This window comes from Hippocampus bargibanti, linkage group LG12, assembly GCF_051943395.1.
Source record: "Hippocampus bargibanti isolate YZ-2025 linkage group LG12, ASM5194339v1, whole genome shotgun sequence".
Taxonomy (NCBI): domain Eukaryota; kingdom Metazoa; phylum Chordata; class Actinopteri; order Syngnathiformes; family Syngnathidae; genus Hippocampus; species Hippocampus bargibanti.
The window spans coordinates 8,531,385-8,556,037 of record NC_142745.1 but is presented as its reverse complement, the minus strand read 5'-3'; the positions used below and the strand labels follow the sequence as shown (position 1 = coordinate 8,556,037).

Genomic DNA, 24,653 nt, shown 5'->3' with positions numbered 1-24,653 from the left:
TTACATCATTAAATTAAACGACTCTCTTTCCTGTTTCGCTTGCAGTTAGAGGCCTATGTGCTCTAATATTAAGAACAGTGACCTCTAGTGGTCAATTGAGTTTGTTGCAGGCATTACGAGTTGGAAAGTGGTGTGGAACATGAAACCGGCCATACCCGTCAACCGGCCGTATTTTGCCATATTCGGTACGATTTTTGCACATTTGTAGATGTGTACACATGCAAGAATGTTTGTACGGGAAACGCAAACATTGTTCAATATAATTTTGAGATTTTTTCGATTAAATATTAGTAGTAATGGCGGCCCGGTAGCCGAGTGGTTAGCACACCGGCTTCACAGTGCAGAGGTCGCCGGTTCGCGTCCCGGTCCGGCCTCCCTGTGTGGAGTTTGCATGTTCTCCCCGGACCCGCGTGGGTTTTCTCCGGGTCCTCCGGTTTCCTCCCACACTCCAAAAACATGCATGGCAGGCAGATTGACCATCCAAATTGTCCCTAGGTGTGAGTGTGAGAGTGACTGTTGTATGTCTTTGTGTGCCCTGCGATTGGCTGGCAACCAATTCAGGGTGTCCCCCGCCTCGTGCCCGAAGACAGCTGAGATAGGCTCCAGCAACCCCCGCGACCCTAATGAGGAATAAGCGGTATGGAAGATGAGATGAGATTAGTAGTAATGTTAATTATAACAAATATCGCTCCTCGTAAAAAGCGATGTCTACCACCGAGAAAACAAGTCCGTGCGAAAAGTCTCGAGAAGAAATTGAAGTTTCCGGTCAAGTGGAACTTGAAAACACAAATTCTAATTATTTTTTGCTGTGGACAAATTCAAGTTGGCCACAGCACAAAAAAGCCACTATGCTCTACAACAAAGAACATACTTGATTATTGTGTCAAAGGTGTTGTAACTTGTGAAAAGTATTAATGTTTACATGTGAAATTTTGTTAATAAAATGCCGCAATGAAATATTACACATGCGTATGTTTTTTTTTTCTCAGTAAGGTCGTTAGTAAGGTCACAGGTATGAAACCTCCTTTCCCATCTTTGCAAAGATAACATTTTGAGCAGCATTTTGTTTTTCTTTAATTGAAGCTTAGCTGCATAGTTGCAGAATAAATATTTACACTTGTGTGATTTAAATGGACTTAATCAAGCTTAACATGTCCACTTTGTCGTGGCAAAAATATAAATTATGTAAACTTTCATGAATTCCAAATATATTGAGTAAAAATTAGACAAGCTGGATTTCCCAACGAGAGTCTCTTTGCTTTGCGATGGATGAAACATGTTTTAAAGATAGCCTAATTTAACAGTGTATGTATTCAGAATTGCTTTTGACCATTTGCTGTGCATGCTTAGCTGTCCCTGGAAATGTATTGCAACGCCAAATGATTCCACGTGCAATAGACAAGTGCACTCCTTCCCGGGTGTGTGATTTAGGGGTTGAAACCATACGCAGGGTTGTAGGGAGGTTGCGAATGTCCATCTAGATGTGGCGGTGGACCACGCGGGGGGTATGCAGGAGGAGCTAAAACAAATAGATCACATTATATAACAATGATGAAAATGTGGGTTTAGAGGTGAGGAAAAGGAGCAAATATTGCAATTGTTTATATCATTGCAATAAACTGTGGGAGAAAGTATGCTTACAATATAAATTCACACATTCTAAACACAAACCAAGCCCCTCTGATTCATTTTCTATAATTCCAAATAGTACAACAATATATTTTGTGAAATAAGGCAGAAATGATTAAAATTACAAATCAGTTACAAATCAAATCAAGAACTCACTTGCTCCCATGTGTGGTAGCGGGCCCACCGGCGCTGTTGGCATGGGGGGCCCATTGGGTGGGCCTCCGTAATGAGGCGGCACAGGGACGGGCTGGTAGCTGGGATGGAACGGCGGATGTTGAGGTGGGGAGACTGGCTGATTGGGTGCGATGACGTAGGTAGTTGTCACATCTATTCAAAGTGAGAGGAGTTTCAGTGTTGTTTTTTTTTGTTAGTGGGCATCAGTGAATTCATTTTATTTTATATTATCTTATGTTATTTTATTTTCATTTATTTTCATTTCATTTAATTAAATTTTGATTTTCATTTTATTTTATTTTATTTTATTTTTTATGAGTGGGTTTCTGGGAACAACATGAGGTACGTGCTGCGATGTGGCCATATAACACATATAAACATGCATGTAAGTGTTCTGCGAAAGCTTGAATCCCATTTAATTTTGCAACACAATGTATCTTTTTCAGCAGCATGTAACAAGAGGCAGAATAAAGAAAATGCTCTCCCACAACACACATAAAATGTCAAAAACGTATTTAACTCATTCACTGCCAGAAATGTGCAAAAATGTGTCCACTCCAGTGCCAGGGTTTTCGTCATTGTCACTCAAATTCCAGGATCGAAAGAATATTGAGTTTTAGGACTACATAAACATTCACTTCAGCATATGAAACCTTAAACTCTCTTCTTTCATCAGGAAAAAAAGAGATAATTCCTAAATTATATGGGTATGGAGTTATGTGAGCTTGAAATGAGGACGGCTGTCCAAATACAATGCAATACATAAATACTGGTTTATATAGTGCTTTAACAACAGCTAAAGTTGGAATAAAGCACTAATATGGAAAAAAGGGAAATGTTGCCCCTTGTGGAAAGGATAACACATTGCTAGAGGCCTTGGCCAGTGCTTTATCAGCACCCAAGCATGAAAAAAAAAAAAACACAACAAAACCAGAACAAATTCAGGAATGGCACTCTACGTGATATTTTCAATTCCCGAATAAATTCATGAATGGTAGTGAATAAGTAAATAGGGGTGTGCAGACTTTTTATGCCCCATATTCATACTTTTTAATATAGATTTTTTTGTGGTGTCCTGTGAGAATTTCTTTTTTCATATCAAATATTGTGCATTTTCTCAATAAAGATAGGGAGACATGAAATTTTAAAAAGTGACTTACTTTGATTTCGCCGTGAGGCACGTGGTTTCCTGCACTTTTTGTACAGAAAGCAGCACGGAGCCACAAAGCAGGTGATGAGCCCCACGCAGAAGATAATGGGAATGACCGCTCCGAGAATGCTGACCAAAAGTATGCCGGACCTGGAGTGTTTCTCAAAGCGAGGGCTGCGTAGATGAACCAGTTGTAGTCATCAAAAGAAGCATTGTCACAAAAACGGTGATTTATAGATTGACTCTCTGATATTGAGGGTTTGCCAGAATGACGTGGTTTTTTTTTTTCCCTGCTCAAAGCATGTCACCGGGTCAAAAATGTACAGTAGTGGACGTGAACTATTCTGCCTTTTGATCAAAGACAGATGCGATAAAATTCTGCTGACTCTGAAAAGGACATGTTGAAAATGGTCGGAGTGATGGATAAATTTGAGACACAGGAGAGCCTCCATCAGGATTAATTTAATAATGGTGAACAAAATAATCCTCAAGTACCCTCATGTTTTTTTTGTCTAGACATTCATTCAGATTTTTTTAATGGAATATTATCAACAGATGGGAAGGGCTATTGGATGCATGGCTTGAAGAGTCCGCGCTGAGAAGAAAGCAGCGTCAATGCGTATGTGGAACTGTCACAGCTTGGAATTGAAGTGGATTTACGTGGGACAAGAGATGTGAGATAGACTCTTTTCATCAATGGATGCTACAGTTTTGGGTTTGCTTTTAACATGTAGCTTGTAGCAGACGTGCACATTGCACCATGATGTCCATGAGCCACTGGTGAAAAGGACGCTTTGATTCTCTCTTCTTTCATTTAGAACTCATTCATACAACAAAGAGGGTGCAGAAAGTGCTTAAGATTGCATGACTGTGTCTTTTGTGTTGTCACATTATTTGTTATTGAGTTTTTTTTTGGCTTGGCGCCACGAGAGTGGCTGCCTTTAAGAGCTTCTGTATTTTGTTTGTCTACTTCTTCCTTTCCTTTCCTCTTACTTTCATCACTTTGCTGCTGTGGAATGTAAATTTCTCCGTTGGGAGACGGATAAAGGACTAATACAATCCAATCCATTGCTGCAGTGGGCGAAGTTGACGCCTTGCAGTGGTGCCATATAAAGACCCTCAAAAGACGTTGCATCCTCACAGTTGACAAATATGAGCATCATTCCCAGCTCTAAAATCGACAGGAAGAAGTACAAAAAAACTAGGCAGCAGCTCATCCAAGAGATGTGGATAAGCAGCGTAGAAAACGGATGTGTGTATGCCAGTTTGAAGTAATATTATGGTATCTATTTGGAAAATATTTTCTTGGAGGATTTCTGGAGACACTGCATACAGGTGTACACATAAGTTTGTATTTGTTCATCCATTTTCTATCGCGTATCCTGTTCAAGGGTCCCAAGTGAGTTTGAATGTGTCGAGTTGACTTTGGGCAAGAATTGGGCACACCCCAGATTAGTCATTGGGCAAAAATTCACCCCTATGAGCAATTCAGTCTTCATTGAACATAAAGTAACAAATAAACAACAAAGGAAAAGCAATGCATGCACAGACTTAATCCTTGACCTCTGATCTGCAACTGATAAGATTTGTTACAGCCAATTTTGTCTTGTTTCCTAAGACATTTCACTACTGCCCAACTTTAGAGGTTTAAATACCCTGGGAATATTTATTTTGCCGCAAATGTTTGCTACCTGTCATCGCAAAGGTCCTCTTGGGTTAGCTGCCTTGTCTCTTCAGTGCAGCAGTATTTATTACTGCAAGTTCCACAGCAGTACATGTCATCACACTGGAGACCATCTCGCCAAACGCCACTGTCATCCCAATAGCTGGAACACCTGTCCGCTGTAAGATAAACCGAGCACAAAATAGCAGACTTTTGCTTTCACCTTCATAATGAGACACATGCTGAAAGGCTTAAATAAATATATACCTAAAGACACTGTAACTTACCAAAGGTAGACGGTAGAAAGATTACACAGGACCCGAAAATCACAATGGACAACACGGCCGACACCATAACTGCGAAAACACCTAAACTGACTTTTAGCACATGCTGAGTGTGTCTGTGTGTGTTTGTGTGCGTCCCACCCAGCAGCTAAGTCACCCAACAGCATTCCTGCTAAGAACCTGCTCAGTGCAATTAATACACTTGTTACATTTATATTGTATCAAAATAAAGAGATAGTTTCTTGTGCAGTTTTATGAATCTTATGTCAGGTCTCGCAACAGGAGAGACTCCTCGGCTAATTGTGGAGTTTAAAGGGGACCATTATCCCTCATCAAAATGACAAAACAGTGGCACTACAATGTGTGACAATGAAGGGAGGTACTGTATCTGACAAATTAAAAAAGGGGTCAAATTGGCCTCCTTGTGTCTGAAAAATGGGCTAAATTCTAAAATTGATGGGGCCCGATTAAACTAGATTGCTGAAGTGTACTAAACTGATTAAAATAAACCAACATACATTCATTGGGGTATATTTCTAAATTGCAAATTAAAAAAACATTATGTGAGTAAAATCTATTCTAAATCATGACTTATTCGATTGTTTATTAAAAAACGAGAATATATTTGTTTGCTGCCTGTTAAGAATCTGTTCTCACGTTCCGTATTGCCACCATCGGCCATGTTGGATGGAAATACTGCAATGCACCATGGGTAAATGAATACTGGATACGATTAACTCTTTCGGCAGTTTCCGGCAGTTCACAGAAAACCCCGAAATATTATCGACAACGACTGGAACGCGCTGCAAAACAAATGCTAGGTGATTATGGCTCGATATCGGAAAGGCAAGATGGCAGGCGACAAAAGTTAAAACCTCTGATGGAAAACGAACAGTTTTCAATTGGTTTTTAACCTAAATATGTTTCTTTCGCTATTTTAACAGAAATATGTCATATGTGGCGCGTATCGTGTAGCAATATGCGCTAACCGTAATAGACATGCGCCGGTGCGAGCGCTGTGGAGTGACAAAGTTGCGCCAGTGGCTGTCAAAATGCGTAAATGGCTCAAGGGCGCGGCCCAGATGCATCCCGGCAATGTGCCTGATTTTTTTTCTAGATTCACTTGCCGTTGCTTGTTGCTAGCTAATTTTCCCGACAGCTAAATGGTACCCATAGGCAATGGTCTGGTGGTTTAATCTGAATGATAAAAAAATAAAAATAAAAATATATAAATATATAGAATATAAATATATAATTTTAAATATGTAAATCAAAGGTTTGGGGATGCTCATGATATCGTTAAAGTCTTTAAACAAATGAAACTGTCAAATTACACATCTTCATTCACAACGGTGCCATTCAAATAATGCACGTACATGCATACAAGGCGAAGTTTTAATTTATTGAGCTGGCATGTGGTCACATTTGACAGGACAAAACTTGGGGCAATCCGTACACCCGGCACACAAATCACGGATGAATGAGGAACACCGACTAAAATCTAAATTAAAAGGAGGAAGTTGCAAAGCTCCGAGGCGCTTATGTTACATTGGCTTCTGACAAAGGCCCAGTTGGGTTTGCAAAAAGGTCACTTAAGCACAACGTCTGTGTAAGCTCTCAGTCGTACAGGAGTGGTCCATCGATGAGAAGGTTTCTTCAGCCGTCATCTGTACAAAAGTGAAGGTTTCGGACGTTTCGCCTCCTATCCAAGAGGCTTCGTCAGCGAACTAAAGTCTGACTGGTCGTATCGGCCCCATTTATATATCCCTAATGTCCAGACCTGGTGGCGCCGGACACAGCTATGATAGGTCCCTACTCTCAGGTTGGGGGGGGGGGGGCGCGGGACCCCCCCCCCCTGTGGCCCCACTGATTGTTCCTACATTCCTGACTAACGATTGGCCTATTACACCCACTCCCCCCGGTATCACCTCATCAGCATAACGACCCTCATCAGCATTGCGAAAGTTGCCTAACCTGTTTTGCCTGAGCAGGCTATTGTATGAACGATCCAAATTGAACCTCACACCACCAGACCGGTTTAATGAAGGATTTTGTTGTTTTATAAGAATCGCCTCTTTCACCCCCCTTTCAAACCATCTATGTTCTTTCGCTAAGATTTTAACCTCATTGTCGTCAAATGAGTGGTTGCTAGCTTTTAGGTGCAAATGTACTGCCGATTGAGGCCCACTAGTATTATCCCTGCGATGTTGATAAAGTCTTTTTTTGAGAATTTGTTGAGTCTCCCCAATGTACTGCTCTTTACAATTTTCATTCTTACAATGTATGGAATAAACTACATTACTTTGTTTTTCATTTGGTAGCCTATCTTTTGGATGCACTAATTTTTGCCTTAACGTGTTTATCGGTTTGAAATAAGTAGGAATTTTATGTTGCCAAAGGACTCTTTGTAATTTTTCAGAAACTCCTGTAATGTACGGTACTGCTACTCCTCTCCTTTTAGAATCTTGAGAATTATTGGTTTCGTTCGCTATTCTTTCTTTCTGACATTTGTTGAATGACCACTGAGGGTACCCACAGTTAGTGAGTGCTCTCCTGATATGTTTTGACTCCTTTTCTCTACCTTCAGTGCTAGTTGGTATTAGTTTAGCCCTATGCTGGAGGGTTCTGATAACTCCTAGTTTATGTTGTAAAGGGTGGTTAGAGTCAAAAAGTAAGTATTGGTCAGTGTGCGTAGCCTTCCTAAAGACTTCTGTTTTTAGCGCTCTGTCCTCTTTTATAATTACTTTACAATCCAAGAAGGCTAGTTGGTTCTCTTGAATGTCCTCACGAGTAAATTTAATGTTGAAGTCTACAGAGTTGAGATGATCTGTGAAGGATTGAATTTCTTGTTTCTTAATTATGACAAAAGTATCGTCCACATATCTAAACCAGTGTCTAGGTTTTGTCCCTGGGAAGGATGTGAGGGCCTGTTTCTCCATCTCTTCCATGTAAAGATTAGCCACTATGGGTGAAACTGGTGAGCCCATAGCACAACCATGGATTTGTTTATAAAATTTTTCCCGAAATTGAAAATACGTAGTATTAAGGCAGATTTCTAATAATTGGCAGATGTGATCCGGTTTCAGTTTGGTTCTTTCATGCAGAGAAACATCCGCCAGCAGCCTCGTCCTCACCACTGAGACTGCTGCTGGGGTTGGGACAGATGTAAAGAGAGAAGTCACATCGTATGATGCCAAAGTTTCCTCAGGTTCCAATATGAGGTCTTTGAGGGTTTGTAGAGAGGATCAAAGAGGTCTTTGAGGGTTTGTAGAGAGGATCAAAGACCTCATATTGGAACCTGAGGAAACTTTGGCATCATACGATGTGACTTCTCTCTTTACATCTGTCCCAACCCCAGCAGCAGTCTCAGTGGTGAGGACGAGGCTGCTGGCGGATGTTTCTCTGCATGAAAGAACCAAACTGAAACCGGATCACATCTGCCAATTATTAGAAATCTGCCTTAATACTACGTATTTTCAATTTCGGGAAAAATTTTATAAACAAATCCATGGTTGTGCTATGGGCTCACCAGTTTCACCCATAGTGGCTAATCTTTACATGGAAGAGATGGAGAAACAGGCCCTCACATCCTTCCCAGGGACAAAACCTAGACACTGGTTTAGATATGTGGACGATACTTTTGTCATAATTAAGAAACAAGAAATTCAATCCTTCACAGATCATCTCAACTCTGTAGACTTCAACATTAAATTTACTCGTGAGGACATTCAAGAGAACCAACTAGCCTTCTTGGATTGTAAAGTAATTATAAAAGAGGACAGAGCGCTAAAAACAGAAGTCTTTAGGAAGGCTACGCACACTGACCAATACTTACTTTTTGACTCTAACCACCCTTTACAACATAAACTAGGAGTTATCAGAACCCTCCAGCATAGGGCTAAACTAATACCAACTAGCACTGAAGGTAGAGAAAAGGAGTCAAAACATATCAGGAGAGCACTCACTAACTGTGGGTACCCTCAGTGGTCATTCAACAAATGTCAGAAAGAAAGAATAGCGAACGAAACCAATAATTCTCAAGATTCTAAAAGGAGAGGAGTAGCAGTACCGTACATTACAGGAGTTTCTGAAAAATTACAAAGAGTCCTTTGGCAACATAAAATTCCTACTTATTTCAAACCGATAAACACGTTAAGGCAAAAATTAGTGCATCCAAAAGATAGGCTACCAAATGAAAAACAAAGTAATGTAGTTTATTCCATACATTGTAAGAATGAAAATTGTAAAGAGCAGTACATTGGGGAGACTCAACAAATTCTCAAAAAAAGACTTTATCAACATCGCAGGGATAATACTAGTGGGCCTCAATCGGCAGTACATTTGCACCTAAAAGCTAGCAACCACTCATTTGACGACAATGAGGTTAAAATCTTAGCGAAAGAACATAGATGGTTTGAAAGGGGGGTGAAAGAGGCGATTCTTATAAAACAACAAAATCCTTCATTAAACCGGTCTGGTGGTGTGAGGTTCAATTTGGATCGTTCATACAATAGCCTGCTCAGGCAAAACAGGTTAGGCAACTTTCGCAATGCTGATGAGGGTCGTTATGCTGATGAGGTGATACCGGGGGGAGTGGGTGTAATAGGCCAATCGTTAGTCAGGAATGTAGGAACAATCAGTGGGGCCACAGGGGGGGGGGGTCCCGCGCCCCCCCCCCCAACCTGAGAGTAGGGACCTATCATAGCTGTGTCCGGCGCCACCAGGTCTGGACATTAGGGATATATAAATGGGGCCGATACGACCAGTCAGACTTTAGTTCGCTGACGAAGCCTCTTGGATAGGAGGCGAAACGTCCGAAACCTTCACTTTTGTACAGATGACGGCTGAAGAAACCTTCTCATCGACGAACCACTTAAGCACAAGTATTTCAATCCAAGAGGAAACGAATGAGGCAATTCAATGCAGAGCACAACAAAGATGTACTAAATCCAGATGGCTGGTTTCATAGCGTCAGCCTAAAAAAAATCTCTTTTTTTTTTCGGGAAACTCAAAAACATGAGGTGTTGAGTCAGTCGCAAGCAAGCTGTGACGGTCTTGTTTCACCTCACAGCTGAAATGTTTTTATCTTGACCAATTAATGAAACTAAAAATTCTAAATGTTGTGTTAGACATCCGGTGAATAAGAAGGCACAGCAGTTGCTGGTCAGTAAATCAAGAGGAGAAAAAAAACTTTGGTTACTTTGCTACTAATGCATTGGTACATTTGCATCCATATTTTTAACAATTAAAACATCCTACAGTGGTACAAATAAAAGCTGATTGAGGACATCAATAGAAATCCAAGTTATCGAGTCGACACACAATGGCCAGCTAGTTCAGAACAAACATTCCCTTTTAGGCTGGGAGCTGTCACTCCGTAAAAAATATTTCCCACCACTGTCCAAATAATAACAAAAAAATGCACTTTGAACTTTTATCCCCACCCACACAATCAACCGAGCACCACTTTTCCAAGACACTTCTTTTGTCGGGTGTGGCAGATTTCAAAGTGTGAGGCGTTTACTTTCAGGGATACACAGCAGCTTGAGAAAAATGATGTACTATGTTAAACGTAGAAAGATATTTATTTTTTTCAACATTGCGAGGGGGGAATTAATGACACAGGCAAAATATTTCAATTACAATGCTTACCTAAACTGCTTGTAATTATGCAGAGGCATTGACAACTCGTGAGCCATAGAAAGTAACACGAGGATAATTGCTGTGTAAATTTGCGGCTGGCGGAATTAGATGTGAAAAGTGTGCCCTCAAAATCCCTTGTTTGTGCAAAAATGCAACACTGGAAATTTCAACCACACCTTGCGATACGTTTCAAAATTGTGACTAAAAGTTATGTTGAAGGTGGAAAATATCCCATAATACTGTTTCTTGCTTTGCTATCACATAGCATTTTTTAACACTCAGGTTTTTACCTTTTTGTTATGTACAGAAGAGGATTACGGCCAATGAAGAAAAAAAATAAGGTTGGCAAGATTCCGACTTTATTCTCAGAATTCTGAGATTAAAGTCAGAATTCTGAGATTAAAGTCAGAATTCTGAGATTAAAGTGAGAATCTTGCCAACCTTGTTTTTTTTCTTCAGTGGCCCTAATCTGCTTCCGTAGTTATGCCTTAATGTACGCAACATGATAGTTTTATGTCCTGTAAAGTAAGTTTCACCATCCCACACTTTGAAAACCCCGCAGAGTGCTAAGGCCATGTATGACAACTGCCACAAAATTGCATTACAACAATTAAACACACACACACACACACACATACATACACACACAAAAAAAGAACTATCTGTGGTAAAACATTGCAATGGTACTGGCAAACGATACAAGCAGCTAATGATGAGTACGAGAAACTATGGTAAACGGCAGTAACAACGTCAGCACGAGAGAACACTACAAAAACATGTCCAATTTTCACACTGAAATAATCAAACGTGGCAGAAGATGTTCAAAATAGTTCAAGCTGCAATAGCTCACTAAGGATTTGTGGCAGGTTCAATGAACAAAGAGAAGGGAAGGAAACATGGATTTGCTTCCTGAGAACTGCAAGGCAAGTTTCGCTTCACAAAAAAAGCATGCACGGACCTTCTGTGCATTAAGTGTGTATAGTGTGCATGATAAAAAAAGCAAGAAAAGGAAAATTATTTGAAAATGATGTAGCAAACTGGACGTGCCAGTTATCCCATCTTGGGTGGTGGAGAGACAAACTCTGGGTTGTACGCCGGCTGAGCCAGGTAGTCCATCTGGGGTGCTGCCGCATTGGCGGCCTGCGGCTGCACGGGGGGTTGCAAAGGGTAGGTGGGCTGGCCAGGGGTGAAGGCGGCCTGGCTGTAAGGCATCGGGTTGGGAGGGTAGGCCGGGCCGGCTGCAGGATGGGAAAGACAAAAACATGGATTTGTGGCAAATGATAGAGCCTGTCGGGTGACTGTTGAGTTATGCAAAACGTATACAAATTAATGAATAATTAGTTTTGAAATCCGAAGTCAAGAAGACTATTATTATTATTGTTATTATTATTATTATTATTATTAAGACAGACACTGCCCACCTGACAAACGAGATACGTTCTGAGTGGCCGTCTGTTTAAAATTGCTTTCAATGTCTAGTTCAATCTGTTTTATTATTTATCATTTTATCTATGGTTTTATTGTTGTGTGCTTTGTTTTTATTGTAAAGTGTCCTTGGGTGTTTTGAAAGGTGCTTGAAATTAAATGTATTATTATAATAATAATAATACATTTCATTTATGAGTGCCTTTCAAAACTCTCAAAAAACACAGATGCTCTAACAGTCGTCAAATAAATTCACACTTACTGTAGTATGACGACATATATCCTTGGATCTTCAATTACTGCATAAAATTACATTTTGTTATGCATCGCGCACTCCTGGAGCGTCAACTGGGAAGAGGGATTTCCTCCCCGCCCACATACTCTATGCAGCCAATCATAAGCGAGCTCGGCGGATCGGGGCCTGAACTCGTTGGCAAGACTTCATCAGTGGGCTGATAGGTCAGCCTTCATGTCCGTCGCGTAAACGTCCAGCTGTTGAAACCTCCAATGTGTCTGTGTGCGTGAAGCACAGTACGCAGCCAATCGCAAGAGAGCTCGGCCGGAGAAAGGCGGGCAATACAAAATCGAATTTAGAGCATCTCTGTCCATACATTTTTTGACATACCCGCAAAAATGTTTGTATGTAGCGTCGTTAATAACGCGAATGATCGTAAGTTGTGGAGCGTCTGTAATGACTGTTATTGTGGTTTATATACGAACATTTGAAATTTTGCTTCAGACTTTAGCAGGCATCATGTCACTTGACATTCTTGATTTGCTTTCACGGGCCGAATAAAATGGTGTGGCCGGCCAAATTTGGCCCCCAGGCCTTGACTTTTACACCTGTGCCTGACAGGAATTACCACAGGCGATATCCACATCTATCTTCAAGTGATTAAAATAACTTAATGGCATGAATGCACAAATTTCCACTCACTAGCTTCCTGATATGTTGGCGGTGGTCCCGGCGTGTAAGGCTGCCCTGGATGGGGCATAGCGGGAATTGGCTGCGGTGGGTATCCCTGAGGTGGCATGGGCTGGCCTCCGTACCCCGTCTGCATTGGTACGGGCTGGTAGGCTGGATAAGGGGCCGCCTGGTAGGGATGTGATTGCCCGGGTGACGTCGTTGGTTGCTGAGGGTAATGCTGAGGGGTGTTGGTCACAACAGTGGTATGAGTGGTGGTTGCAATTACCGCTGTGGGGAAAGGACAAAAAGAAATCAGAAAGAAGCAGAATCAGAAAGCCTTTAATCGTCCCACCTTAAGGAAATTTGCAACAGAAACGACTCATTTCCAACACAATGGCAAAAAAAATGAAGATAAAGCATTGTTAATATAGAACAATCTCGCCTTTTACTTAAACCTGAAGCTATTTTGAGTTTAAAAAAAAACTCCCAGAATAATGGATGAAAATCTACCTCTGCATAAAAATAGGTGGAAAATGAGTGCGTAAATGACCCCCACACCCCTGCAAGCACAACATTCTTTTTGCTTCCCAAGGCCACCATGACCATTTCCCGTAAATGATGTGGGATGGTTGTAAATTCCACTGATGTGGTTGGCATGGAGACTATGAGTCATATTCACATATGCACAGAAAACAGTCGGTGGAGCTTCGACATTCCCGTTGCACTTCGGCAACCGCTTGCTTGCTCAGCAATAAACTATGTGCAGCTGACAGGAAATAAACACACACACACACGCATTAACACCTAATCTTTTTCCCTTTTCCCTACACTAATATACGTGCTTTCTGAAAGTGTCGCTATATGAATAAAGATGTATTGTACAAATGCTTAAGGGAATTTTCATGATGTTGCCATCAATTAAACCACATTATTACCCAAGTTTCTGTAAAACCAAGTGAAACAGAAAGTGTAAATTCCCCTTTTTGGAAACACAAATATGAGTGTCATGTGTATGGTGATCCTGACTCTCATGATTGATTGCACATCTCTAAAAATTTGACAGACTAAGTATGACTATGAGTCATTGGGGGGCTTGCCGAAGGAATGATAGGGACATTGTGTTGCAAAATCATTGTCAGTGAGTGACCGAGGGAATCGAAAAATTGGCAGTGACGACTAGTAACCGATCTGACTTACGTCGCGGCTTGCGGCACACTTTGTACAGGCAACAGCAGGGGCAAACACAGCAGGTGATGAGCACCACCACGAAAATGATGACACCGCCGATCACGGAACCCAACACTGAGGAGGATTCCATGAATTCTGATACTGAACGAAATTCACTAATACAAGACAAACAAAAAAACAAATATGATGATGAATAATATCACCAAAAGAAAAATGTCAAAGGCAAAGGGGGCATAATTTTGAACTTTTAATGGCATCGTAGGTCAAAACTTTTCATATCTCATAACTGCAGGTTAAATGAGCATCGGACTCACGCTATCACCATAGAACACTATTTCAATTAAGTGTCTTGTTTCTGGTATATGTAATTGGGTGATTTATTTTTTACTTAGACACTACATTCCAATAAGTCACACAAAGAGAATGTCCTAACGAAAATAACATTATTTTCAGATTGATTTAGGCTACAACGGCAATCATTTATGATCATATTATTCACGATATAGAGATAGAACATCTACCGATAGATGCAACATTTTTCTGCGTTACATCGCAGAGGGGATCTAACAAATTTTCAGTTGACAATAATGAGTCATGCATGTTGCCAATGATGCTTAGAACAGAAATCCACATGTGCTCCCAACAAAACGTGTGCGGGAGCTAACTTGTTCATAAAACTCGACATTTGTAACTCAACTTGTAACCGGAAATACCCACGACAAAGCATTGTGACGACCGTGGTACATCAGTTTAAGAAGGTGCCAGTAAGAATCAGCAATGCACTATTTCAATACCCATGATTTTCTTCCCCACAATGAAGTGGTCATCTTGGATGTTTCCTTGACCAATGTGTTGTTGAGACATTGAGGACTTCAAGCGCATTGCAGTTACATTGCACAATAACACTCAAACCAGGTGGTCATGTACACAAAAAATATCCGACTTCCTGTTATATGTCCACAAGACATGCAGGAACTGACAAAAAAGGAAACCGTTAAAGGTTTTTTAGTTATATAATATCATGAGTTTGAATTTAGGGTAGGAGTGAAGGAGGGGGAGTGGGAAAATGTATTACCATTCTTCTTGGCTATCTTCCGTAAAGCGCAGAAAACTATCCTTACAGCACCGTTTGGATAGGCAGGTACCACAGCAGAATCCTTGGAGGCATCGCTCGTATGGGTGGTACTGGTGGTAAGAGTCGGTGTAGGCCAGACAGTGTTTGTCATCCGCTGTAACGCATCACAAATACACAAAGCAACAGGTTTTGGTGGATGAGGAGCCTGTACTTCACTTACTAGTACTTTATTTAGTGCGTGTGTGTGTGTGTGTGTGTGTATATATATATATATACATATATATATATATATATATATATATATATATATATATATATATATATATATATATATATATATATATATATATATATATATATATATATATATATATGTGTGTGTGTGTGTGTGTGTGTGTGTGTGGGGGGGGCACAAAACCTAAAATGATTTAGCAATCATAAATTTAAATAAATAAATCTGCAGATTGTTACTGAACACCGTTCCTTCCAGCGTTGCCGCTTATTCATGAAACTGTTAGAAAATGCGGGTAAAGACAATAAAAATCTCCTAGCCTCGCTTTTCAGTATAATTAGCCACAACAACAGGTTTATGTTTTGCAGCTGTCTTACGTGTGCCACAGAGACATTGTAGGTTAAACAACACAAAACACAAACATTTCATGGAAGGTGTTTTTTTTTAGATTGTAGGTATATAATTTTTTTTCGGTTTTCTTCGGTTTCTTCGGTGCGGATCCGCACCGAAGAAAATAAACATCGGCGCTGGATCAGGGAGGCCATTGAAATCCGGAAGCGAGGAACAAGGACCATCAACAGATGAGGGAGCTTACATGCTCTCTACAACCTGGAGCAGCATACTGGAGGGACGAACGGACAGCGGGGGGCGTGACTTGCCTGTCAGATCTGGCAGGTAGGTCACGCCCTCATAGCAACACCAGCTGAAAATGGCGCGTCACAACAACATCCGTGACACTCTGACGAAGGCGGAAGTAGTCGCCGAAACATGTCAGCTATTTGAAACACCTACACTGTCTGTAAGTAAAGAATCTGCTTAAAATTAGATATCAAGTCGACAGGATGAACTTAGTACAACGATTGTAGGTATATCTTGATGGCTAACTACATGATGCACATGCTGTAGTGGTAGAAAGAGGGCCTGTTATTATCAGTTCAGAAGCTACTCCTTGGTTGTCATCTTGCCTGCGTTTCAGCCCCACCCCAAAAAATAGATAACTGGCAGGGTGAGTTTTACGCTCGATCTTGGAAATTCTGTGCTAAATCGTTCCCAGTCTTTCCATCTTTTAAATAAGGGTTCTAAAATAATGCATTTCAGAAAAATATATATATTTATATTTAGAGGGTTTTTAACATTGTATTTTTTTAATTAAAACTTTTTATGAGTTTGATTTTATTCAACATTTTGTAAAATGTAAACATAATCATAACTATTTTTTTCTTCTAATGCACTCAAGCCTGGTTTTAATGATTGAACTACTGATAATGTTGCAAGGGCATGCAATAAAAAAACAAAGGTACATTTTAGTTAAAAAAAACTCATCTTAGTTTTTAAGAACATTTAATCATACTATGTAAGAATATTTTGATGATGGTCACTATGGGGTTGTAAATTGTTCAGGTGGTATTTCTGGGAAAAGGTTCTGATCCATTGTCTTCAATGTGTTTTTTGTTATTCATATTCTACCTTTATTACAGACATAATTTGGGATGGGGGAGGCATGGTGGCCAACTGGTTAGCACGCCCACCTCACAGCAAAGAGGTCATGGAATCGATTCAAGGCCTTTCCTACGGAGTTTGCATGCTCTACGTGTACCTCCAACTGGTTTCTCCCAGTACTCTGGTTTCTTTCCACATTCCAAAAACATGCAAGCGCAATTAATTCAATACTCTACATTGTCCCTCGATAAGATTGTGAGTGTGTCCTGCGATTTCCTGGCAACCACTTCAGAGTGTACAACGCCCAGTGCCCGAGGACTGCTGGGATAGGCTTGAGCATGCCCGCGACCCTCGTTAAAAAAGGTGCTCGGATAAGGAATGGATGGTATGAACTACGATCGTGCAATATGTCACGGTAATTCGAAACATGTAGTTTCCACGTGTCGTTTTATTATGAGACAGGACAAAACAGGGAAATTTTAACCTGGTAGAAAACACAAGTGACAACATTTGTTTATCCTTCTTTGTCACTCAAACATTGTTGTCAAAGTGTCAACGCTAGGAGCGTTTTATGTCAGACTTGGTATGACGACTCGCCTCCCCATTAAATAGATGTTTCTATTTTTTTTTTCCGACAATGTCTACGGGGATTCACAAATGTTTTGCGCAATTTGGGTAAATGACGTTGTTTTTTTCTAAACCGAAACCAACAAAATACACTTGTACGTTTTACTTTTGTTTAGGCTGTGAGCAAGCGGGCTAGCTAGCTAACTCATCCTACGAGTAAACACAGACAGGTCTGTAACTGCAACGACAATGGCAACCACGGAGGATTGTCGATTAGTTTACTTTAATTCCCAACTTACATGACATGCAGACGGGCAGAGCGGCACACAGTAGAACCAAGAAGACAACACCGGGTAGGCCTGACGCCATGGTTGCTTCTCGGAAAGGATGGAGTCACACACGCGCACACACAACAGGAAGCTAAACGCCTCAGAGCCAAGATCGTCTATGCACAAACTAAAGGGTGTCTTACTCCACTGCACTTACACGTTTCATAACTGCAGTATACTGTAATGTTTTGCAACCCGGTTTTACAGTGGAAAGACCTCACAGCAGACCACCCAAAACACGATAAAACGTGTCACCCACCGAATTAAGGATGACCTCTTAATTAATTTACAATTAATAATGTCCATCGTAACATATCTCACTAGAGAATTCGTGCTGTCTGTAAATATTCGGCGGTGCCATCAAAGAAAAACATCCATGCGCAAGAACATGACAACAGATCATACAAACTCAAAAGAAAGTGAGCAGAGCACATATTCAAACCACAAACATCAGCACTTGTGAGGCATGTGTGTTAACAAATTCAGGATCATTTACAGGGTGTAAAATGCAGTCATTAAGTGTCATTCTTAAAAATATCTGCAGAGAGCAGCAAAACCGCACTGAGAGAAAATGCAAGACCTTGAGACAACTGAGACTAAATTACCAAAACAAATTGCAGGGAAATAAATGTGTGTAAAAAGGGCTGGGGAACATTTGAAAGAATAAAATTAATTCCCATATGGTGAGCCACAAGTATTGGTTTTAATGCGATTGTGACTTAAATTGATAGTCCCTGTTTGAAGCGTAGCAACATACATGTCATCATTAGGTTTCAAAAGGTTAACACAGCTCTATGTCCCAAAGACGAAACAAACAAACAAGCTCAGAAAAAATCAACTGGGCATGATCATTTAAACGCTTGGATAACCTCAGATTTGGTCATTTGGTTAACCGGCCAAGATATTGCATAGTCAGATGGATGCGAACTATCGTAAATTTTAGGTGCAAACTCAAATTTCATTAAAAACAGACTTATTATTATATGTTCTTTTTTAATGAGGAGGAAGAAGCATATACATTTATCTTTGTCAAACATTTAAGCGGATAATAAATTAACTTTACAGGAAACACGGGTCTTATCTACGTACTGTACTCGAAATCATCGTCCTGGAAATTCTTGACTGAGGAATAAGGAATTAAGGAATTAGTGACACCCACGTGTTGAGATCTCGCGAGATTTTCCACGTTAGCCTTGCCCTTAAAGCGCTCTGATAAGCGCCTGGACATCCGCGTCCTTCTCGTTCGTCCTCAGTGTAGGATAACGAAGCTGTCACCTTCTGGCTGTCTTCTTTCTCGAGAACTTCACGCTTTTATCATTTCGAGTCGACTTAAAAGACGAACGCTGTCGTTTTTTTCCTTCGACTTTTATCTTGGTGAGATCTGTAAATTATTTTTTTCCACATTTACCGAATACCGCCGCCGCCGCCATCATTCCCAGCCGCTTCTTGTAGCCTTGAGATTAATGTAATGGTTGCTTAAGACGCATTCAGATCAAACTAAAAAGAGCCCGGGCGCTCTTTAACTCTTGTTTTTCTGAAGTTGTAGTTAAAATGAACATCATTTGTCAACGAGTACACCAACCAACGGGGCGAAAGTATTTTTTCCACCGTGCGTTATAATCATGTAGTAACAGGAAGTATTTTGAAGGCGACAAAAATCGAGCTGGCCGTTTTGCTTCCGATTCTCCATTTCTCTTGACTGTCAAAGTATGTTGGGGATTCGATCGGCAACACTGTTTTCATTGAGACAGCTGCTGATGTTCACGGCGGATAAGAAATCGCCTGTTTAACATCACAGCTTGTCCTTCTGGCATGACAGCCTGACAGCCTGACAACAAATTCTTATTTGTTTTTTCTACTTCAGAACAATCATCATGGATGTCATAGTACGCCGCTGTCCATTCCTGGCCCGTGTGCCCCAGGCCTTCATGCAACAGCCCAGAAATTCGCTGGTGGTTTATGCTCAGAAATGCCCCATCATGATGGAACTGGCCTCCAAGCCCATGGCGCCGTCTCTGGCTCGGGCTCTCTGCTCATCCTCTTCCCATCACCAGAGGACGGGGAATAACATCACTGAAGGTATGATAATAATCTAACAAGTGACATATTTGCTCTTTGGTGCAATAGCATATTTGAAGTCGTGCTCTATTTTGAACTTTCAGGTACCAAATTGGAGGTGGAGGCCAAGCTGCCCGCTGGCCATTCGACTGTACCATCTTCTGGCCAGGCTGTGGCCTCCAAATGCCCCTTCTTGGCTGCAGAGATGGGCCAAAAGAATAGCAGTGTGGTTCGCCAGGTCGGTATGGAGTTCCAAGAGGATGTTCAGGAAGTCCGCACTGTCCAGAAAGGTGAAATTCAATTCCAAAATTGCCTAGGAAAAAAGCTGTCGAAGAAACATGCTGATCATCCTCCTCTGTTTTGTTCCCTTTTTTTTACCAGAAATGTCTCCTAATCAGCTGGAGAAGCCTTCTTTGGCCAGCACCAGTGAAAGTCTCATGAAGACTCTACTTAAGCAGCGCCCGAAGATGGTCTCCCATTTGCTGCAGGACAACTTGCCAACAAGCCGTAAGTTTATGCTCTGTGGTTGTGTGAGGAAATGGGCTAATCGTTTTCGTCGCAACTTGTTACCAAACGGTGTGGCATTGCAGCATTCAAACGAGCTTTTCTTTTCCCAACAGTTTCCCGCTTCCACTACGATGGCTTTTTCGAAAAGAAAATCGAAGAAAAAAAGAGCGACCACACGTATCGCGTGTTCAAGACGGTGAACCGCCTGGCCAATGAATTCCCCATGGCCGACGACTTTACGGGCTCCCTCGAGGAGAAGAGGGATGTGTCGGTGTGGTGCAGCAACGACTACCTTGGCATGAGTCGACATCCTCGGGTCATTCAATCAATCATGTGAGTTTAGTCATGTTAATATGTGTAGTCTCATGTTTCTGACAAGGATGCAAAGAAAAATGTAATTTGAAAGTTACTTGACACTCAAGTGCAATTCATTCATTGTTTAGGTGGCCATTGTGGTAGCTGGTGTTGGTTTACACATACCCAATATTGTACGATGCTGGGTGAACGGTTGCTGTAAAAATCCATTGAACTGTACTGGTAATTTTCAAAGTAATATTCCAATTTAAGAGATATTACTATGTTGCAAAACAAACTCTTGACATGAATACAGCAGGGCAGCAAAAATGTCTTAAATGTTACTTCTGTATTTGGCTTTCACAAACTTACACAAGTTATTAAATGAAATCCACCATTAGCATAATGAAAATGTTGAAACCCTTTATTGACCCAAAGCACACCTCAAACAAAAATGACACAAATAGTCTCAAATCTCAAAATAAATTTCTCTTCTCTTCTCTTCTTTGAATTGGAATTAAAAAGTATTGAGTTGAACTTGCCTTAAGCTTGAGGGACCCCGATTGACACTTAACATATTGATCACAAAATGGGATTATTCGGTGTGAGATCTGCGCCTGTTTTAAATTAACACAAAGCTGATATGAACAGTCTTTTCCTACAATCTGCAACTCTTCACCCCACGGATCATTCATATACAGTATTTATGATCTAAGTTTTTTTTTCTAAATTGGGATTTGAATTGTCGCCTCCAGGGAAACACTACGAAAGCACGGCTCGGGGGCAGGAGGCACGCGAAACATCTCGGGGACCAGCAAGTTCCACGTGGAACTGGAACAGGAGCTGGCTGACCTCCACAAAAAGGATGCAGCGCTGCTCTTCACTTCCTGCTTTGTGGCCAATGACTCCACTCTGTTTACATTGGCCAAGATGATGCCAGGTATTTTAGATTCCCCGTTTTTTTGTGCTGAAAATTCTTTGGAGTTGATAATGACTGTGTCTCCAAAACCTGGGTTGTCTCAGGTTGTGAAATCTACTCTGACGCGGGCAACCACGCATCGATGATTCAGGGAATCCGGAACAGCGGTGCCAAGAAGTTCATTTTCCGCCACAATGATGTTGCCCACCTCCGAGAGGTGCTGCTGAAGGGAGATCCCAGCAAGCCAAAGATTGTTGCATTTGAAACTGTTCATTCTATGGATGGTCAGTTGCACACCGGCCATTGGTTTTAAGCAATGAAACATTTATAAGAACAATTGCGTAACATTTACCGCTTTTCCCTCCCTGGCAGGTGCTGTGTGTCCGCTGGAGGAGATGTGCGATGTGGCCCATGAATTTGGCGCAATCACATTTGTCGACGAGGTTCACGCCGTGGGTCTGTATGGCGCCAGGGGAGGCGGCATTGGAGATCGCGATGGCATCATGCACAAGATGGATATCATCTCTGGGACACTAGGTTAGCGCAACATTTTTTTTACTTAGCACTGATTTTCTTCCCCTGAATGCAGGACAAGAACAAGTATCTTTAAAAAGGTTGGAATATCCTTTTGTTGTTCTATTTGAGAGCAGGTCTCAGCCGTGTCATCCAATATGCTTGCGGCCTTAAAGTAGGTCTTCACTGCCCTGCTGTTGCTAAGAGACCGGAGAGTTGAATTGCTCTCTTGTCATTGTCATTTCCATCTGTGTGCTACTCTCGATAAACAAACGCCTTTTCTGGCTGAGAGTCCTATTGAGAGACTGGGAACAAAAACATGAAGTAGAAACCTACGAAAGTAAAACCTGGACTACCCAACTTGATAAAATAACTTGAGTTATACTGCTTTAAAATGAGTCTGTTTATATTATATATAAATTACAGTAAAGTCTCGTTATATCGATATTCTCGGGAGTCGGAAAAAATATCGATATAACCGATCCTGTGGCATGTAAATTTTCTCCTTGCGTTCATAGAAATAGTATCGTAATAAGCAGTACTATCGATATAACCGATATCGATATAATGAGACTTTACTGTATATATAATTTTACATATATATTTTTTTATGAGCACAACACACTTCATTCCTAAATAACCTTAATCCCATTGAGAGCCAAATTTGCCGATGCATTTGACAGCCTTCTGTTCAACATAAGAAGAGTAGAATATAAATACAATGAGCACCCTTGTGCAAAAGCCGCTGTCAAACCTCAGCTCACGTACAGACCCTGACGCGCAGATTCAGCCTCGCCTGAGGCAACTCGCTAACCGACATCACTCGATGTTGATGTCGGCCAGGCACATATGTAATCCACAATATATATATTTATTTTGTATAGTCTGTCTTCTTTCACATATTGCGGGTCGATTTGGAACGTATCCCTAGCAGTATTCGCTGTATTTCCTTGTCCTTTTCCAGGCAAGGCTTTTGGCTGCGTCGGCGGCTACATCGCCAGCACCGCCAGCCTGGTGGACACTGTCCGTTCGTATGCTGCCGGCTTCATCTTCACTACCTCTCTGCCGCCGATGTTACTGTCCGGCGCCCGACAGTCCATCCAGTTGCTCAAGGGCGAGGAAGGTCAGGCACTGAGACGTAAGCACCAACGCAACGTCAAGCTACTGCGGCAGATGTTGATGGACGTCGGGCTGCCTGTGGTGCACTGCCCGAGCCACATCATCCCAATCAGGGTAAATCTACATGACGTGCCTTACAATGGCCGAAATGATACATTTCAACTGAAACTAAAGGCTCTTTCCCCACATTGTAGGTGTCTGACGCTGAGAAAAACACTCAGGTGTGTGACCTCATGATGAGTCGCCACAATATCTACGTGCAGGCTATCAACTATCCCACTGTGGCCAGAGGAGATGAGCTCCTGCGCATTGCTCCAACACCACACCATACTCCTGAAATGATGAAATATTTTGTCGGTGAGGTGTAGCTTTAATGTAATTGGAATCCAACATGTGTTGAAATACAAAGTTTGGTAACCGTTACTGACCTATTTCATTTTTCTCTACTCAGAGAGGTTGGTGCATACATGGAAGGAGACTGGCCTTGAGCTGAAGCCTCACTCGTCAGCCGAGTGCACCTTCTGCCAGCAGCCTCTCCACTTTGAGCTGATGAGTGAGAGAGAGAAGTCTTACTTCAACGGCCTCAGTCACCCAATCTCGGCCCGCGCATAACCAATCACACCCAAGGCTGGCTCAAGACAACTCATATGTCGACACCCTTTCTGTGTCGCGTAATTATCTTTGATATGTCCTCTATGACACATTATTTAAAATACTCTATGGTCAAATATTATATAAACATAAAAAAATAAATATGATATACAAGATGTATGTGGTCTGTTGATTCCTAAGTGTCCCGAAGCGAAGAACAATGTCTGTTTTTTTTTTCCAGATTCATCCGATTACGAAAATGCTTCGCGCATCATGCTTTTATATGCATACAAGCAAAAGATCACATCACCACCAGTTCCACAAAAAGGAAATTCCCATTTGTGTTATGATGACCTTGCAATTTTACAAGAACACAAGGCCAATATCACATGCGGTTTGACGAGTCACTTATGAAATGAAAAACGTGATTTATGTCTTCCCACATTAAATTGACAATACAATACACATTGATTTATGTAGCGCTTTAACAACAGATGAAGCTGTAGCAAAGTGCTTAACAAGGACAACTATCATTTGACAGGCAAAAATACTCCTCAATGAATACACTCTTCTGTTAAGATGCATCCAGCTTGTTTGCTCTTTCTTTACAAAACAAAGGGCGAATTTTACCTGGGGAAAAAGCAAGTTGCAACTAGCCTCCAAATGCAAACTGGAAAGTGTGCCGCAGCACCACATGATATAACATGCATAGATCATGAAAACATAACCAGCATGCGTGTTTAAACGTCATGGAAATCTATCGAATATGACCCTGCATTGTGAACAATTTCACACCTTTCAAGAAGGGCATTTTATATCCTGCTTTTCACGATGATGTACTGTCATGTCATGAAACATTTACTACAAAGGCTTCTTAATTTCTGGTTGTACATCAATGAATAACACTTTGTACCAGTACACTTGACAGAACCTACTAACCCACGGT

General features: G+C 41.2%; 3 protein-coding genes and 1 long non-coding RNA gene across 4 annotated transcripts; 2 read left to right on the top strand and 2 right to left on the bottom strand.

Moving 5' to 3' along the window:
* Nucleotides 1–897: 897 nt before the first annotated feature.
* LOC148890334 (protein shisa-5-like) lies at nucleotides 898–5,105 on the bottom strand. Its single transcript, XM_089010511.1, has 5 exons — nucleotides 4,904–5,105; nucleotides 4,645–4,795; nucleotides 2,964–3,127; nucleotides 1,786–1,956; nucleotides 898–1,519 (listed from the first exon to the last, which is right to left on the bottom strand). The coding sequence occupies exons 1-5, from the start codon at nucleotides 4,968–4,970 to the stop codon at nucleotides 1,428–1,430; spliced, it is 645 nt and encodes a 214-aa protein (XP_088866637.1). The 5' UTR covers nucleotides 4,971–5,105; the 3' UTR covers nucleotides 898–1,427.
* A 569-nt stretch (nucleotides 5,106–5,674) lies between these two features.
* On the top strand, nucleotides 5,675–10,204 carry LOC148890333 (uncharacterized). Its single transcript, XR_016116661.1, has 2 exons — nucleotides 5,675–6,503; nucleotides 9,785–10,204. It is a non-coding gene; the product is annotated as an uncharacterized LOC148890333 (long non-coding RNA).
* A 262-nt stretch (nucleotides 10,205–10,466) lies between these two features.
* LOC148890332 (uncharacterized) lies at nucleotides 10,467–17,836 on the bottom strand. Its single transcript, XM_089010510.1, has 5 exons — nucleotides 17,677–17,836; nucleotides 15,139–15,292; nucleotides 14,073–14,218; nucleotides 12,906–13,163; nucleotides 10,467–11,781 (listed from the first exon to the last, which is right to left on the bottom strand). The coding sequence occupies exons 1-5, from the start codon at nucleotides 17,744–17,746 to the stop codon at nucleotides 11,594–11,596; spliced, it is 816 nt and encodes a 271-aa protein (XP_088866636.1). The 5' UTR covers nucleotides 17,747–17,836; the 3' UTR covers nucleotides 10,467–11,593.
* Nucleotides 17,837–18,922: 1,086 nt separating this feature from the next.
* Nucleotides 18,923–23,883, top strand: alas1 (5'-aminolevulinate synthase 1). Its single transcript, XM_089010844.1, has 11 exons — nucleotides 18,923–19,080; nucleotides 19,571–19,785; nucleotides 19,869–20,054; nucleotides 20,146–20,271; nucleotides 20,385–20,604; nucleotides 21,321–21,505; nucleotides 21,589–21,768; nucleotides 21,857–22,021; nucleotides 22,962–23,230; nucleotides 23,311–23,473; nucleotides 23,568–23,883. Exons 2-11 carry the CDS (start codon nucleotides 19,581–19,583, stop codon nucleotides 23,726–23,728), a joined length of 1,860 nt encoding a protein of 619 aa, XP_088866970.1. The 5' UTR covers nucleotides 18,923–19,080; nucleotides 19,571–19,580; the 3' UTR covers nucleotides 23,729–23,883.
* Nucleotides 23,884–24,653: the final 770 nt, after the last annotated feature.

Bases quoted from the DNA above. Each gene is read 5' to 3' on its own strand.
- LOC148890332 (XM_089010510.1), bottom strand. From the start codon at position 17,746: ATGGCGTCAGGCCTACCCGGTGTTGTCTTCTTGGTTCTACTGTGTGCC. The intron at 14,219-15,138 runs GTAATACATTTT...GTCTTGTATTAG, and splicing joins GAAGATAGCCAAGAAGAATG to TGAATTTCGTTCAGTATCAG. The intron at 11,782-12,905 runs GTGAGTGGAAAT...CCCATCCTGCAG, and splicing joins GCCAACATATCAGGAAGCTA to CCGGCCCGGCCTACCCTCCC.
- alas1 (XM_089010844.1), top strand. From the start codon at position 19,581: ATGGATGTCATAGTACGCCGCTGTCCATTCCTGGCCCGTGTGCCCCAG. The intron at 21,506-21,588 runs GTATTTTAGATT...GGGTTGTCTCAG, and splicing joins ATTGGCCAAGATGATGCCAG to GTTGTGAAATCTACTCTGAC. The intron at 23,231-23,310 runs GTAAATCTACAT...CCCACATTGTAG, and splicing joins GCCACATCATCCCAATCAGG to GTGTCTGACGCTGAGAAAAA.
- LOC148890334 (XM_089010511.1), bottom strand. From the start codon at position 4,970: ATGGTGTCGGCCGTGTTGTCCATTGTGATTTTCGGGTCCTGTGTAATC. The intron at 4,796-4,903 runs GTAAGTTACAGT...TTTATCTTACAG, and splicing joins CTTTCTACCGTCTACCTTTG to CGGACAGGTGTTCCAGCTAT. The intron at 1,957-2,963 runs GTAAGTCACTTT...CACTTTGAATAG, and splicing joins TGCCTCACGGCGAAATCAAA to ATGTGACAACTACCTACGTC.